The 15,916-nt window shown below is 37.1% G+C and overlaps 2 protein-coding genes across 2 annotated transcripts; both read left to right on the forward strand.

The window, feature by feature from the left end:
* The first annotated feature begins 3,672 nt into the window (after nucleotides 1-3,672).
* LOC145112033 (L10-interacting MYB domain-containing protein-like) lies at nucleotides 3,673-4,590 on the forward strand. Its single transcript, XM_079048246.1, has 3 exons — nucleotides 3,673-3,686; nucleotides 3,877-4,174; nucleotides 4,249-4,590. Exons 1-3 carry the CDS (start codon nucleotides 3,673-3,675, stop codon nucleotides 4,588-4,590), a joined length of 654 nt encoding a protein of 217 aa, XP_078904372.1.
* A 19-nt stretch (nucleotides 4,591-4,609) lies between these two features.
* LOC145112034 (uncharacterized) lies at nucleotides 4,610-6,204 on the forward strand. Its single transcript, XM_079048247.1, has 5 exons — nucleotides 4,610-4,717; nucleotides 5,326-5,402; nucleotides 5,515-5,614; nucleotides 5,672-5,747; nucleotides 5,816-6,204. Exons 1-5 carry the CDS (start codon nucleotides 4,610-4,612, stop codon nucleotides 6,202-6,204), a joined length of 750 nt encoding a protein of 249 aa, XP_078904373.1.
* Nucleotides 6,205-15,916: the final 9,712 nt, after the last annotated feature.

Genomic DNA, 15,916 nt, shown 5'->3' on the forward strand with positions numbered 1-15,916 from the left:
CTCACTTTACATCCCTAAAATAACATCTATCTCAAGGGACCTAATCTAGGATTTTTCATCGGGACGGACATTACCGCAAAGGGGTTTCCTTAGCAATAGATGTCCTAAAGGCAACCATGAGGGGGATAGAGTACACCGGTGAACACATCGTTCACAACACCTACAGGTTATGAGCCTGCTAGTGTTCCACTAGACTGTCTAGAATGAGTCCGTGGTCGTCATCCATACTCCGCTAGATGACTAGATCAACAACGACATCGAGGCCTCTCATCTGTTTATCACACATCAACTATCTACCCATGTTCTACCAAACATATTAGTAGATAAAAATATATATTTTTATACATAGTTTAAAACCTGTATAGCATGTTCATTCAATACATATTCCACATAACAGATGAGGCACACACATATAACACACATTTCATAGAGAAGAAATTATATCTATGAGATAGAAGAAAGTGAATATTCATTCACACATATAACAACAAAATATACACATAACACGTATTTTGTATAAGATACTTCATAATTATTCGTTAGAAGAAAGTAACTACACACTCACCTGATAAGGTGATGATTCTGCCCTTGAACATCGCTTTGTTATCTCAAAAACAATTATCCCTCGATAAAACAACGAGTTTTTCTTAAAACCGGGCTTCTTGCGGGCAGAGCTTCAGCTTGAATGGATAGAGAGAGTATAGAGAGTGAAAGAATGGGTTGAAGGTGTGAAGAATGAGGCAACCCCGAGCCTCAATTTATAGTGCTCTGGGTGCTCCACTAGTGCTCCACTACCTGCTTAGTGCTCCACTACCTGCTCCACTAATTGCTTAGTGCTCCACTACTTTCATTTAGACTCTGTCGGCTAATTCTCGACCGATCTTAAATTTAACAGTAGGAGGAGATTAGACTGCTAAATGACCGCGAAGAATTCGTAACTCCTTCATACGGACTCCGTTTTCGTCTGTCATTTTACCGTTGAGTTCCTATTAATGAGATCTTCAACTCTCATTTAGGTCGCGTAAGCCAAAAACCGCTCGAACTAAAATTCGAGTTTCGGGCTGTACACTGCTGAGCCGAAACTTTGAAAAATCATAACTTCCTCATACGAAGTCAGATTTGGGCGTTCTTTTTATGGATTTTCTTGGTTTAACATATACTACAACTTTGGTTTAGATCACTAAGGCTAAAAGTCGCTCCATCGTAAATTCGCTATTTACGCTTCCCGGTGCCGTGTCGGTTCCGTCGCGAAACTTCGACGGGTCATAACTTTTTCGTTATAAATCAGATTTCGGCGTTCTTTATATTTTCGGAAACCTCATTTCAACTACTTCAACATCATCCATAGATATCGGCTTTATCTAATATTTCATTTTAACGCTTATTTTTATTCTTAATTAATTTAAGACACACAATTAAGCACATAACACATAATACTCAAATAATACACTTCCATTATTTCAAAACGGGTTACAAAGGTTAACCTAGACTATTACAACAACATTAATGCTTAGCCCAGAAACACGGACGTTACACTAACCAACTACAACTCCTAACTACTAAGATCCCCAATCATACTATGAATCATGCGAAGAAGGCAAACAATGCAGACAGATTTACAATACCAAACAAATAACAAGATAACAGGATATCAAAATGGAAACATACCCGCAGCTGCATCCGGCTCTACCCTGACCTCCTCTGATGTAAGCTGGAATGCGCGTCCCTGAGTCCTCGGAGGCTCCGCTCCACCCTGACTCCTGCCAGTAATCCTCAAAGTGGTCGGTGTTGGAGCCTACACCAATCCTGCAGCAAACGCTGGGCAGTTGGCCCTCAAGTGTCCAACCTGATGGCAGTGATAACAAATCCTCATATCCTGTACCGGGGCTGACTGACGGCAATCCCTCGCATTATGCCCCTCTCTCCCGTACTTGCGATATGCACCACCGGACCTAAAAACTCCGGTATGACCCTTCCCATACTTCTCACAAGTGTGGCTGCTCTGACCCCCAATCCTGGAGTCAACGGTTTTGAACCGTTTTGGCCCCGGTGTAGTCGCAGCCTTCAAACGGGTCTAATATGATTGCTACAAATTCATCCTTTATGGTTCTTTGATCAACCACAATTTTCTTATGTTCTTCGAGTCTAGCTTTTGTAGTAGTAATGGAGTTTGCTATGGCCTTTTTTTGCCTTTTTCCGGTACCTCACTACATATCCATTAACAAATCGAACATAAAACTAGTTTAGCTTTGTTACTTTAACTCGTCCTCATTTAACCACTTATATAACTGAAGGGAAATAGTAAAAGGAAATCACATTAAACATTAAATCAGATTGAATTCTTTGTAATGTTCATTTTTTATTTCCTAAAACTATAAAACTAAACAAAAAGTAATTACCAAGGGAGGATTAAAGAAGATTAAACCGGTCAAAGGTAAAATCAAGTCATCATATCTTGAAGACAACAATTTTCCATATCACTCGAGTTGTTAGTCCTTTAAAACCAATTAATTTCTATATCATCTTTTAAGGTTCACCAATCAAAATATCTTGAAATAAAAGGGTGAAATCACCATTTATAACATCAAAAATCAACATGTTCTCCATATCATCCTGCCATTTCAATCAAATAGTTACAATTTATAAGCAAAATATATAAACACAAGTAAAATACAATATATTATCTTAGTAAAGAGAACTAAGGGCCTGTTTGTTTATGTCCGACTGGGACCGAGTCAATGATTTGGGCTGACTCGGTCAGACAGAACGCGTTTGATAAGTAGCTTTCTCAATCAGAAACAACTGTCTCAGTAGATTCTCGATCAGACCTTGAGACGTTGCTGACTCAAAAAATTACCTTCATGCCCTCTTGTTTCTTTCTTCCCATCGTGACCTAATAGAGAGACAGCAAATTGGCCGCCATCGCACAAATATCTCCATCATCACCGTCCCTCCCAGTCCGACTACCGGCCAGAGACTTCCCTCCGTTCCAGCTCCGACGAGAAACACGACAAAACAGGTTCGATCCTCGGTTTTTTCCTGTGAAATTAGAAAATTGTTTTCCTGTCAAAAATTGGTTCGATCCTTGGGATTTGTTGCGATATAGTTTATACCAATGCTATACCTCTGTTGTTTTTATGTATTTCATCTGCATAATGTTTTATGTTTTGAGTTTACGAATACCTGGAGAAGTTTTTTTGGATCATGAAACAATGTAAACTTTAGATCATATGTACTTGATTTGAGTTGTTGCCCTTTTTGTGAAATCAAAAATTGGTTTTGAAATAAAAAATTGTTCTTGGTCTAATGTTATGAAATCTTAAATTGGTTATGAAATCAAAAATTCTTCTTGCTGTAATATTATGAAATATGAAACTATTTGTTTAAATGCTATGAAATTAGAATCATTCTTTGCTCTAATTTATGAAATTTGAAACTTGGTTGTGTATAAGCTATGAAATCAAAAATCAGAATTTTTTTTGTTTATAAGCTATGAAATATAAAAGTTATGATGGCAATGTTGGTTTGGAACAAAATTTGAAATCTTTTTTTTTTGTGTATAAGCTATGTTGGCAATGCTTTGAATTTTTTTTTGTTTATAAGCTATCAAATCTGGAATCTTTTTTTTGTTTATAAGCTATGAAATCTAGAATATTTTTTTGTTTATAAGCTATGTTGGCAATGCTGTGAATGTTTTTTTTTGTTTATAAGCTATGAAAGCTGGAATTTTTTTTGTGTATAAACTATGTTGACCTTAATTGTTCTATTATTACTTAGGATGATGTTGATTCATTGGTAGAAAATTATTTTAATGTTAAAATTGTTCTTGATCTTGATAAAACTGATGATAAAATACTTTAAATATTAATGTTTTAGGATGTTGGGTTGGAACGAAAGTGAGGACAAAACTTTTCTTGATGCATGTATCCATGAACTAACCACTAATGGTCGTGAGGGTTCTGGGCTTACGGCTAGTTCATGGAAGATAGTATGCGGAAAATTGATAAATGAACACAGTAAAGAGGTTGATCATAAGCAAATGAGAAACCACTTTGACTACTATAAATCAAAGTATGTTGCTTGGGTGAAACTGAAAAACAAAACCGGCAATATATATGACCCTATAAAAAATAAATTTAACCTGACCGATGAACAATGGAAGGAAGAGGGGAAGGTAATATTTTTATAACAAATGCTATTATGATTATTTTTATAAAAAATACTAATATTTATAAAAATTGTAAACAGTTGAACAAGTTCGTGTTGTCATTGAAAACTAAACCCCTGCTGTTTCCTGATCTTTGCAGCAAACTATTTGAAGGGTCGACCTTAACTGGCTTTCAAAGTTGGGGGCCATCTTCTACACTCCCTTGTCCTGTAGAAGAGTTTAGTGCCCATGATTTTGATGATGATGTTCCAATGGAAACCTCAACACAACACGTAGGTGCAAGTGAAGAATCTTCGGGGCGTTCAAAAAATACGGAAGTTGGTGGAAATAAAAGAGTTGGTGGGAAAAAAAGAGATGAAAGGGCATTAGAAGTTGAAGAGGAGATTGTCAAGCTTGCAAGGTCGCTAGTGGAAAAAAAATGAAATAATTGAAAAAAGTGAAATGGATAAGGATGTTGATGAGTGTATGGAGAAATTAAACAAAATGGAATGGGGAGAAGAAGATGAAAGACACAAGACCGCTCTTTTGCTATTTGGTGAAAGTGCCAATGTTAGAAAAGATTGGTTACGACTTTCGCATACTAGTTGTGAGTCGTGCGTGATGGGTGCGGGTATGAAGTATGGTTACCTTTGATGATGTTTACTAGTTTTTTGTTGCATGACTTTTGGATCCTATGTTTGATGACTTTATTTGGATGTTACTTTGGATGATGTGTACTAGTTTTTTTTGCTATGTGACTTTTGTTACTTTGGATGATATTTGGATATTGAATATGACTTTTGTTATTTACTAGTTTTTTGTTATATGACGTTTGTTATATGACTTTTGTTACTTTAACATGTTACCTAATTGTTTGTAACAGGTCAAGTATGGTTTCTGATGGTGAAGTTGTAGCTTTTCTTTTACTTGTGTTTTATTGATTGAGGTCAAACCGGCGCAGGCTAATCAGAATTCATAGAATTAGAGATAACGATTCAAGCGAGTATGCATATACGCAAGATTTGATGTACGGAGACCCTACACAATGTTTCGATATGATGCGTCTTACACAAGAGACATTTGCTTTATTATGCAACCATTTTACCCAAAAAATTGGTTGCAAGCTAGTAGGACAATAAGCATTGAAGAGAAGATGGCTATATTCTTACATGTTATAGGACATAATGAACGTTTTCGCGCAGTTAAGAGAAGATTTCATCACTCCATACAAACGATTCATCAATGTTTTCACTAGGTCCTAACGGCAATGATGTGTTTTGCAAAAGAAATAATAGTACCAACAACTCGTAATCCAATAAGACATAACTTGGAATGACATAGATGGTTAAAAAATATTTTTTTTTCAGAGCAATAGGTGCATTAGATGGAACTCTTGTACATGCGGTTGTACCCGTTGATCAACAAACTCGTTATAGAAGAAGAGGAAAAAGAGAATGTTTTCAAAATGTAACAGGAATTTGTGATTTTGATATGATATTCACCTTTGTTTGGGCTGGATGGGAGGGTATAACACATGATTCAAGAGTTTTGAAAGAAGTTACATTCAATTCGACATCTGGATTTCCATTTCCTCCACTAGGTTTGTAATCTTTATAGAAGTTTTATTATCTATATTCTTTATATAATATGTGTCACAATCATTTGCAGATAAATATTACCTTTGTGATGCCGCATATACAAACACTCGTGGGTTTATGGCTCCATACTACAATATTAGGTATTGGTTAGCCGATTTTCGAAGAGGCAGACCTTTAACTAGAGAAGAAAGGTTCAATTATGCTCATGCACAACTTAGAAATGTTATTGAGCATGCTTATGGTGTATTGAAGGCGAGATTCCCAATCTTAAAACAAATAGCTCCTTATCCTTTTACAGTGCAAAGAGACATAGTCATTTCTTGTGTCGCAGCCCATAATTTTATAAGGAAATACAATATAGAAGATGAATTGTTTGCAAATTTTGAGGAGGACACTATGGTTACTCCTGACGTCCAAGGTGGGGGAATCGATAGAGAAAACATAAAAGACATAGAATAGGGTCCAGAAGCCGTTGAATATATGCGTGTTTTGCGTAATCATATTGCAAATCAACTACTTTCACCTACTTTACATTAAATTATCATGTTATTTTAAATTTCATTATGTTTTTATTTGGATATTAAATGATTTATGTTTAATTTACATTTTGTATGAAATTTTTTATTTGTGTGTAATTTACATTTTGTATGACAATATGTACGTTTTTATAATTATTCGGCAACTTCATCCATCAGTATATATAACAACAGGGTAAAATGGTCATTTTTCATCACTCAACACATTCAATCAGATGTACAATCAAACAACATGATTTCTTACTCAGTCAGGATTTCTTACCCATACAGACCTTTCCCAGTCAGCACTTTCTCAGTCAGCAACTATCAAACAAGGCCTTAATCATGTCGATTTCTTATGAACTTGTGTGTTTTATTTCAGTTATGAGTAGCTAAATTAGTTTACTTTCATTTAGCTAGATGAAACCTTAGAAATATGGTTTAGTTTACTGTTTATTGGTTTTTATAAAGTTGGATTTATGCTTGTGTTCGATTATCATTACCTAGCATGTTGGAGTTTGTGACTTTGTTGTTTAAATTCCAGTTTAGTGTATCTTAGTGACCATTAAATTACATGAACTTGTTTACCTAATAGTTTAATGACTATTAAATTGCTAGAGCTAGGAGTGACCACATCTAGATCAAGTATAAAAGTAACAAACTTAGATGTGCTAGAGAACATAATTGTGACCATAATTGTGTTTGCTTAATTGTCTTAGATAAATCTTACATAGCTCAACTATAACTAATAACTAATTCTATGTTTGCTTGTGTATGACCATACATAGTAGTACATGAACTAGTGAAAATATTAGTACATTGGACCAAGATTGCTTATTACATAATAATTGGTAACCAACTTTATTAATCCATAAATAGTAACTAACCATAGGAAATATTTTAATTCGAAACTTAACGAAAGTGTTTTTAATATATTGAGTAAAACCACTTTTAGTTGAGTGCTTAAGTTTTTATGAACTTGAAAAATCAGATAAAAACCCATTTTTAACTATTGTTTGCTTTGATTAATCTTATAGTAGTTATGTTAGTATACTAAATCCGTTCCCTAAGTTCGATACCGGATGTTCGTTCTATACTATTTGCGATTAGCTCCACTGCCTTAGACGTAGTAGTTAGTTAAATAGTTGGTTAAAACTAGTATGTATAATATTACACATCATTGGACAAAAATCGATATGATTTTGTGTTTATGTTTTATAGGATGGGCAATATGTTGATTCATGTGGTAATGCATATGAACAAGACATCCCCACTTTTTTTTCCAACATCTACATTATAACTTGCCTATGTTTTGTAATTAAAATATTCATTTTAATGGTGGTCAGGATTAGGTAGAATTAAAGGAAGAATAAACATGCCATATAGTAGAGGAGACAATCAGTTATCCCAAAAATCCTAAGCATTGCTTGTGATTTCGTAAGTCTAACCCTTATTCCCTAGTTTTATCTTTTCCCAACATAATTTAAACATATTCTAAGTTTTATTTTAATTAATAATATGTCGGGTGTGCAAGATCTTATCCTGGCCAATAAGATGAAGTTCAATAAATAGTGACAATCTATCTTACTTTCTTTTCAACTTTATTCCACATTGTTTGGGTATGTGTAAAAGGGTAGTTTCAAAAAGTTCAGATTGTTATTCCAACATTTGACCTGAAAAATAGAGTTGGTGACTATTGATGTCATTGAGCAACATTAATGTAGCTTTACTTTCTTTTGTAAGGTTTCACTCTATTTTTTGGAAGAGGACTTGGTATGCATAATTACATTATACTGCAAATAAATTAATAAGAATTTTTATCTTTTACATTTGTAGAGTTTGGTTGAAAATTGATTGATTCTTAATTAATTGATATATAAAAGAGTTTTAGGGGCTTCTGAAATGTATATTAAAAAATATGATAATATTAATATGAACTGCATCAAGTTGACAAAAGATGCATCATCAATTCAAATAAAGATAAATAAAATAAAATTAACAATATAAAAGAAAGTTGTATTTATTTGTATTTATTTGTATTTTAAATAACTTCAATATTTGAAAATAATATATTTTTTTACGATAAGATGTTAGTAGTTTATGTATCATTCTATTGTATTTTACAAACGACAACCTTGATTATATTAAAAAATTTAATTCACATACTACTCATTCCATAAGTTTTTATAAACGACATCATAATTTTTCTTAAGGTCTATAAGTAACCATGATTTTATTTTTTGCCAAATGGTTTTTATGCTAATAAAATAATCATTTTAACAAAAAAGTAAGCAACTATGTATTTTTTGGAAACTAATGTTTTATTAAATAAGTATATGAAACTATTTTTTCACAAACTTATTAGTTGTACTTCGAAAGTAAAATGATATAATAGTATGTATGGAAAAACATTATAGCATTGTACCTTTCAGGTACAATGGTTTAGTAAGGAAAAATAAAAATATAAATGGAATACATTATAGCATTGTGCTGTTAAAGTATGGTTCACTACAAACAATAACATTGTACTTTGAAAGATATGATGAACCATTGGTGTTGTTTCAATAATACATTGAAAGATATTTTTCAAAGAAGTACTTTTTTGAAAGCTATTATGAACCATAAAAGCGATAAATGCATTAAATGATACATTGTTCGTTTAAAAAAACATGAATCGCTAAACTGAAACCAATGTTTAGTGATAACTTCCAATACATTGTATTTTATTTTTAATATAACACGCTTCGTAAAACAGACTAATCTCTGAGTTGAAACTAATCATTGCTCACACAAAAGAAAATAATTGCCGAAACAAACTATTCGCACCCGTCGCTTGGCGCGGGTAAATAGTTAGTACACACACAATATATATATATATATATATATATATATATATATATATATATATATATATATATATATATATATATATATATATATATATATATATATATATATATGTTGATGACATGCCCTCCAGGACGGGCAGAAGCCACACTTAGACACGTCAAGAATTCCCCAAGGCAAAACTATGCCCAGTATATCCGGTTTAACAGTTAGTACACACACACACACACATATATATATATATATATATATATATATATATATGTTGATGACATGCCCTCCATCACAGGTAGAGGCCACGCTAAGACGCATCAAGAATTCCCTAAGGCAAAACTATGCCCGATATATGTTGATGACATGCCCTCCAGTATGGGTAGAAGCCACGTTCAGACGCACCAAGAATTTGCCAAGCTACCCTCAGGGCGCCCGCGGAGAAGGCCCGACCCCTCCAGGGGAACCTTCTACTCCGCAACAAAGCATAACAACTCTAAACGACAAAGGGGATGCTTAGCGCATTACCACCTAAACCAATCGTTAGCTCTGACAGAACGAGGAGCACGATTGCCTAATCAGCGTGCCAGATCTTATCTGGTCTGACGCCCTTGTCTCGTATGGACTAGCAGGAGACCTCAGTATAAAAGGCCTCTTCCAGTTCCCGACAGGGTAAGCCATTCTCTCTGATTTCACTTCATACAACCCAAGTCTACCTACTGACTTGACCGTCAGAGTGTTTTCCCGGGATCCCCTTTCGGAAAATGGCTGACAGTTCCTCCCTGTTGTGATGAACACCAGAGTAATCAAAACCATTTAAGAGCATCGCTGGAGGCCCAGGTCACATCATTTGGTGCCATCCGGTGTGTGAATAACGATAAACAAAAGCACACCTCACAAAGCCCAAAGATGATAACCGACAATACCGGTGGGGCTAGTGGAACACCGAAGAGCCTCGTCAGATCCATGATGCTGTTGGAATCAGTCACCACTCCCACCTCAACACCTCAACGACCAACAAAGGTTTCCAGTGAAGCACCACAAAAAGTGGCTCGATAATGACCACTGCTCCGATAAGTGAACCATGGAGACCGGTCATTGAAGGGTCGATACCCCTTGCCACCCTATCGATGCAAAATTCCTTGTCGCATAGCCAACAACTGGAAAAAATCTCAAGTAGTACGACACCACCAACGGTGGACAACGCTGGAGATATGTTCATTTTCCCAAAAGCACCACCTTTAAACCAAGTGACAGGAGAACAAATGGTGACCTTCCAAACATCCTCGTTTGCAACAAGCATACCATCCTCTACGATGATCCCACAACACTCGCCGTTCACATCAAACCACCTGTTCGTATCAAACCCAACACTCCTGGCAACCCAACCACCAATTTTCCCATTCCAACAACAAATTTTTTATGGCCCAACACCAGGACACCTCTCAGCATACAACAACATGCTGGTACAACCATACCTCACTGCTCAACAATTCAACCCCCACAATGTTTTTCTGATCCCAAACAGTGATTGCTTCTCGAGGAGCGTGACATCTCTGTTTTCTAAGGAAATATTAGAGTTTGATATCCCAAATACAACGAAGATGCCACACCTTAAAACCTACAACAGAACCACAAATCCAGATAGCCACATCGACATGTACGAATGGACGATGGGCTCGTTAAAGTTGGACAAGAGATTCTGGTGTACGTATTTCCCGACAACCCTAGATGAAAATGTAGGAACGTGGTTCAAAGCACTTCGCCGTGGGAGCATCTACAATTTCGACCAGCTAAAGTATATTTTCCTGATGAATTTCAAGCTAGTTACATAATTACAAAGGAGATTCACACTCGATCATTGGCTACAGCGAAAAGCAAAGGGGGAGAATGCAATAATACTTCACCAGGTTCACTAATGCTACATTAGACATCCCGGGGAACGATGAAAGTTTAATAGCAGATGCCTTCACATGGGGCCTCCTTCCGGGACTATTATCCCATAAGCTCATGGGGGGAAGAAACACCAAACACACGCTGAACTAAAAGGTGGAATGTTACTTAAGGCAAGAAGAAGGAGAGGTAGCCAAAAAAGTGTACTTGAACGCCTTGACTACCTTAGCCACAAAGCACCAAAGCCAACCGTAACACCACCAAGAAATTCCTGGCTGCAGCAGACACTTTGGGCGCAGTAAACGCCCATAAGGACATTTCAGACCATTCCAGAGAGACAATAGAAGAGGTAGTGTTAAATGTGTCTCGATCATGTGGATCATGTTCATGGAGCATTTGGATCATGTTCATGAAGCATTTGGAGCACTTGGAACTCATAAGAGCACTTGGGGTTCATGGAGCATGTGACAAAGGAACAGATCATCTGAGAAAGGAATGGATCGTTTGACAAAGGAAAAAATCAAGTGCCAAAGGAACAGCTCATACAGAAGGGGGTTTGGAGCACCTGCAAGAGGTTTGGAGCACTTGGGAGTGATATGGAGCAACAAGGGAACCTTGTTGCGCCATATGTTAAAGGGATGGGCCAAGTAGGATGTTGTTGCACCAAAGGCATTCCTTCTTGCACCATTATGCTCCTTCTTGCTCCATGAGGGGTTCCTCTTATTCCATGAGGATCCCTCTTGTGTCATGGGGTACTTTTGTTGAGCTATGGAGTTTTCTCTTGCGCCATGCATGGCCTTATTTTGTCATGTATGTTACTGTTGCGCCAAGGTAGTGTTGTTGCTCAAATCTTGATGTTCTTGTGCCACACTTGAAGCCTGTTGCGCCATCCATAAACTTATTGTGCCATCATGGTAGAAGTTGGAACCCTTTTAGAAGCCTCCTTGGACGAATTCTTCTATGGGCTTCCCATAGAATTCATCCAAACCCTTCCATCAGGAGTCCACAGCCCAACTTGCAACTAACAGTAAATTGCAATATCAGTCCCCATATATTTAATCAGTCTCTTTTGATCACCAAATTAATTTTTGATCAATACTAATTAAATAATATGATTTCTCAACTAATATATTATTCTTATAATATATTAATAAATCATAATTAACCTCTTTCTCCATAATTCATCCTATCATATTGCTATGGTGAAGGCAACCCAAAAGGACCATGCTACTATCGGGTCAAGTACATCCCAATTATATTTATGGGCTTAGACACGTAATCCAACCGTCTCCCACTTAGATAAGTCTAATAATATAACTGCCAATGCCACTTCAAAATCCGATTAGCAATCGTAGCTCTCAAAAGCTGCTGTCGAACTCTGAACTAGTCAATTACGCGTCCTTTAGATAAGGGATCATATAATCCTCTACTCTACAAGATATCGTGTGGACAAAGACATGGAACATAATCATTCTCAATGTCCAACAGTTTGTTTCTTGACTTCTGATTTATTTGACATAGAACTTAATTGAACACATCAATTCAGTCCTGACTGGGCCCGACACATAAGTCAACACAAAATCCTCGAGGGGCCTAAGATATCGCTTTTACCCTCATAGGATAAAAGGAACAGATAAACTTTGACTCATATGCTTGTACTATTTACTCATCAAATCGTACACAACAACATGTTTTATAACATCAATTTACTGATGCGTTTATGCATTATCAATAACAACCAACTTCTAAACAACAACTCATATATCTTAGTTTAAATATTATACGATAGTATCATCTCACAATCACTCGTGATAAATTCCATGAAGTGATTCACATGAGCGTGGGTTTAATCCAATACTCAAATCTTATTTCATAAGTACTCGTGAATGTTGCAGCAAACCTTTGCTATGTCTAAACACTTAGACAATGTACAAACCAATTCATGACAGTCTAACCCCATAACTTACTCCTAAAGTATGATCGACTGTGGATAATTTGAACAATCTGATTATTCTGGAAGTAAAACATGCAAAAGTGAAACAATAGTAAACAATTGACATAAGATAGTAAACTTTACTCATAAATAATTCTCCATTAATAAATCATCAAATGTCAATTACATTTATCTATTACAAGTTTCTAAACACCTATCTAATTACGAAAACTAAAACTAATATCGTCCTTCAGACCAATGCTCCTTGCATGCTGCAAATGCTTATCCCAGCTCAAACCCTTTGTGAGGGGAACTGCTGGGTTCTCCTCAGACGATACCCTCTTATCTAAGAGGAGTCCTTCTACCCGATGTCTGATGAAGTAGTATTTTCTGTCGATATGTCGGGATCTGCCATGATCCCTCGGTTCTTTGGTCAAGGCAACCGCTCATTCGTTATCACAGAAAATCTCCATAGGCTCCTTTATGCCTGGTACAACTCCAAGGTCTGCAATGAAGTTATTCAACCATATCGCCTCCTTCGACGCTTCGCTCGCTGCTATGTACTCTGATTCGCACGTTGAATCAGCCGCTGTCTCCTGCTTGGAACTTTTCAAAGTAACTGCTCCTCCATTTAGGGTAAACACCCAGCCCGAATGAGAGCGGAAGTTATCTCTGTCAGTCTAAAAGCTGGCATCACTATACCCTGTCACTCTCAAGTCATCACTCCCACCAAGTGTAAGGACCTAGTCATTAGTCCTTCACAGGTACTTCATAATGTTCTTCATAGCTCTCCAGTGAGATCTACCAAGGTTCCCTTGATATCGGCTAACCATGCTCAACGCAGAAGCCACATCAGGGCAAGTACACGTCATAGCGTACATGATTGAGCCAACGGCGGAAGCATATGGCATTCGACTCATTTATGCTATTTCAGCATCGATACTCAGACTCTAAGTCTTACTCAGCTTGGTATTGCTTTGTACTGATAGTTCCCCTTTCTTGAAATTCTCCATGCTAAAACGTTTCAGCAACTTGTCCAAGTAAGTACTTTGACTAAGTCCTATTAGTCTTCTATTCCTATTCTCAAGATTCTTATCCCTAGAATATAAGCAGCTTCCCCTAGACCCTTCATAGCGAAACACTTCCCAAGCTAGGACTTAACCTCCTCAAGGTCGGGATGTCATTTCCTATGAGTAGTATGCCATTAACATACAAAACTATAAAGCTAACTATACTACCACTGGCCTTTACATACACACAAGACTCGTCATCGCTTCTCAAAAATCCAAACTCTTTGACTTTCTCATCGAAACAAAGATTCCATCTGCAAGACACTTGCTTTAATCCATACATAGATTTCTCAAGCTTGCATACTCTATTTGGGTATTTGGCATCCATAAAATATTCTGGCTGACACATGTAAACATCTTTAGCAGCTTCCCATTAAGGAAAGCAGTTTTGACATCCCTCTGCCAAATTTCATAATCAAGAAACGCAGCGATAGCCAACATAACACTGATAGCCTTGATCTTGGCCACTGGTGAGAAGGTCTCATCATAGTCAACCCCCAGGGTTTGAGTAAAGCCCTTCGCAACCAATCGTGCCTTGAACGTATGCACTTTCCCATCCATTTCGGTCTTCTTCTTGAAGATCCACTTGCACCCGACCGTCTTATGACCCGGTACATTGTCAACCAAGTTCCAAACTTGATTGTCATACATGGACTGAATCTCGCTGTCCATTGCCTCTTTCCATTTTGCAGACTCCGGGCCCGCCATGGCTTCCTTGTAGTTAGTAGGCTCATCCAAATATACCAGTGTACTATCACTGATAAACGTATCACCTTTCATAGTAATATGAAAACCATAAAACTCCGGTGCCATCCTAACTCGACAGGGAAAATCTTAGAGGTAATGACTCGTCAATCGGTTCAATAGGAATCTCTTCCTCATGTTGAGTGCTAGTGTTAGAGGGTCCTTCATCACTTGACTCTTGAAGCTCTTCAAGATCAATTTGCCTCCCACTTTATTCTTGACATATGAGTTCTCTCTCACGGAAAACCCCTCTCCTTGCTACGACGGCCACATTGTCACTAGGTCTGCAGAAAAGATATCCAAAAGACTTCTGTAGGTAGCCTATGAAAATACACCGCTTATTATGAGGTTCAATCTTGTTGTGAGTCTCTCGTCTTACGAAAGCCTCACAACCCCAAACCTTGATATGTGCCAACGAGGGAACCTTCCATGTCCACATCTCGTGAGGTGTTTTCACAACCTTCTTAGTTGGGACTAGACTATGGCCGACAGTCTCTAAGGCATACCCCCAAAATGAGATAGGTAACAAAGCTCGACTCATCATGGAACAGACCATGTCCAACAAGGTTCGATTGCACCTCTTAGCCAAACCATTAAGCTGCGGTGTACTAGGTGGAGTCAATTGTGAAACAATTCCATATTCCTAAAGATAGTCGTGGAACTAAGATACTCACCACCCCTATCGGAGCTGAGCATCTTTATCTTCCTGCCCAATTGATTCTCCACTTCTTGTTTAAACTCTTTGAACTTTTCAAAGGTTTTCGACTTGTGCTTGATTAAGTAGATATACCCATATCTACTATAATCATAGGTAAACGTAACATATAAGTGATTAGCATCCCTTATGGTGGATCCGAAGGGCCCACACACATCGGTGTGTAGGAGATCTAACAATCCCTCACCTCTTTCACAAGTTCTAGTGAAAGGTGATTTAGTCATCTTTCAAAGCAAACAAGATTCGCACGTGTCATATGACTTGTGCTAAAATGACTCCAACACTCCATCTTTTTGGAGTTGGGCAATGCGCTTCTTGTTGACATGTCCATGACGACAATGCCACAAGCATGCCTTGTCTAATGTAAGGCCTTAGAAACAAGGATCCTAACCAGTGATCAAGCAATCTAACAATCAAACAAGATAAGAATGGAGTAGAAGAAGATTAAACCAAGCCTTGCACA

This window comes from Lactuca virosa, chromosome 5 (genome assembly GCF_052849685.1).
Source record: "Lactuca virosa cultivar CGN04683 chromosome 5, Lactuca_virosa_CGN04683_v6, whole genome shotgun sequence".
NCBI lineage: Eukaryota > Viridiplantae > Streptophyta > Magnoliopsida > Asterales > Asteraceae > Lactuca > Lactuca virosa.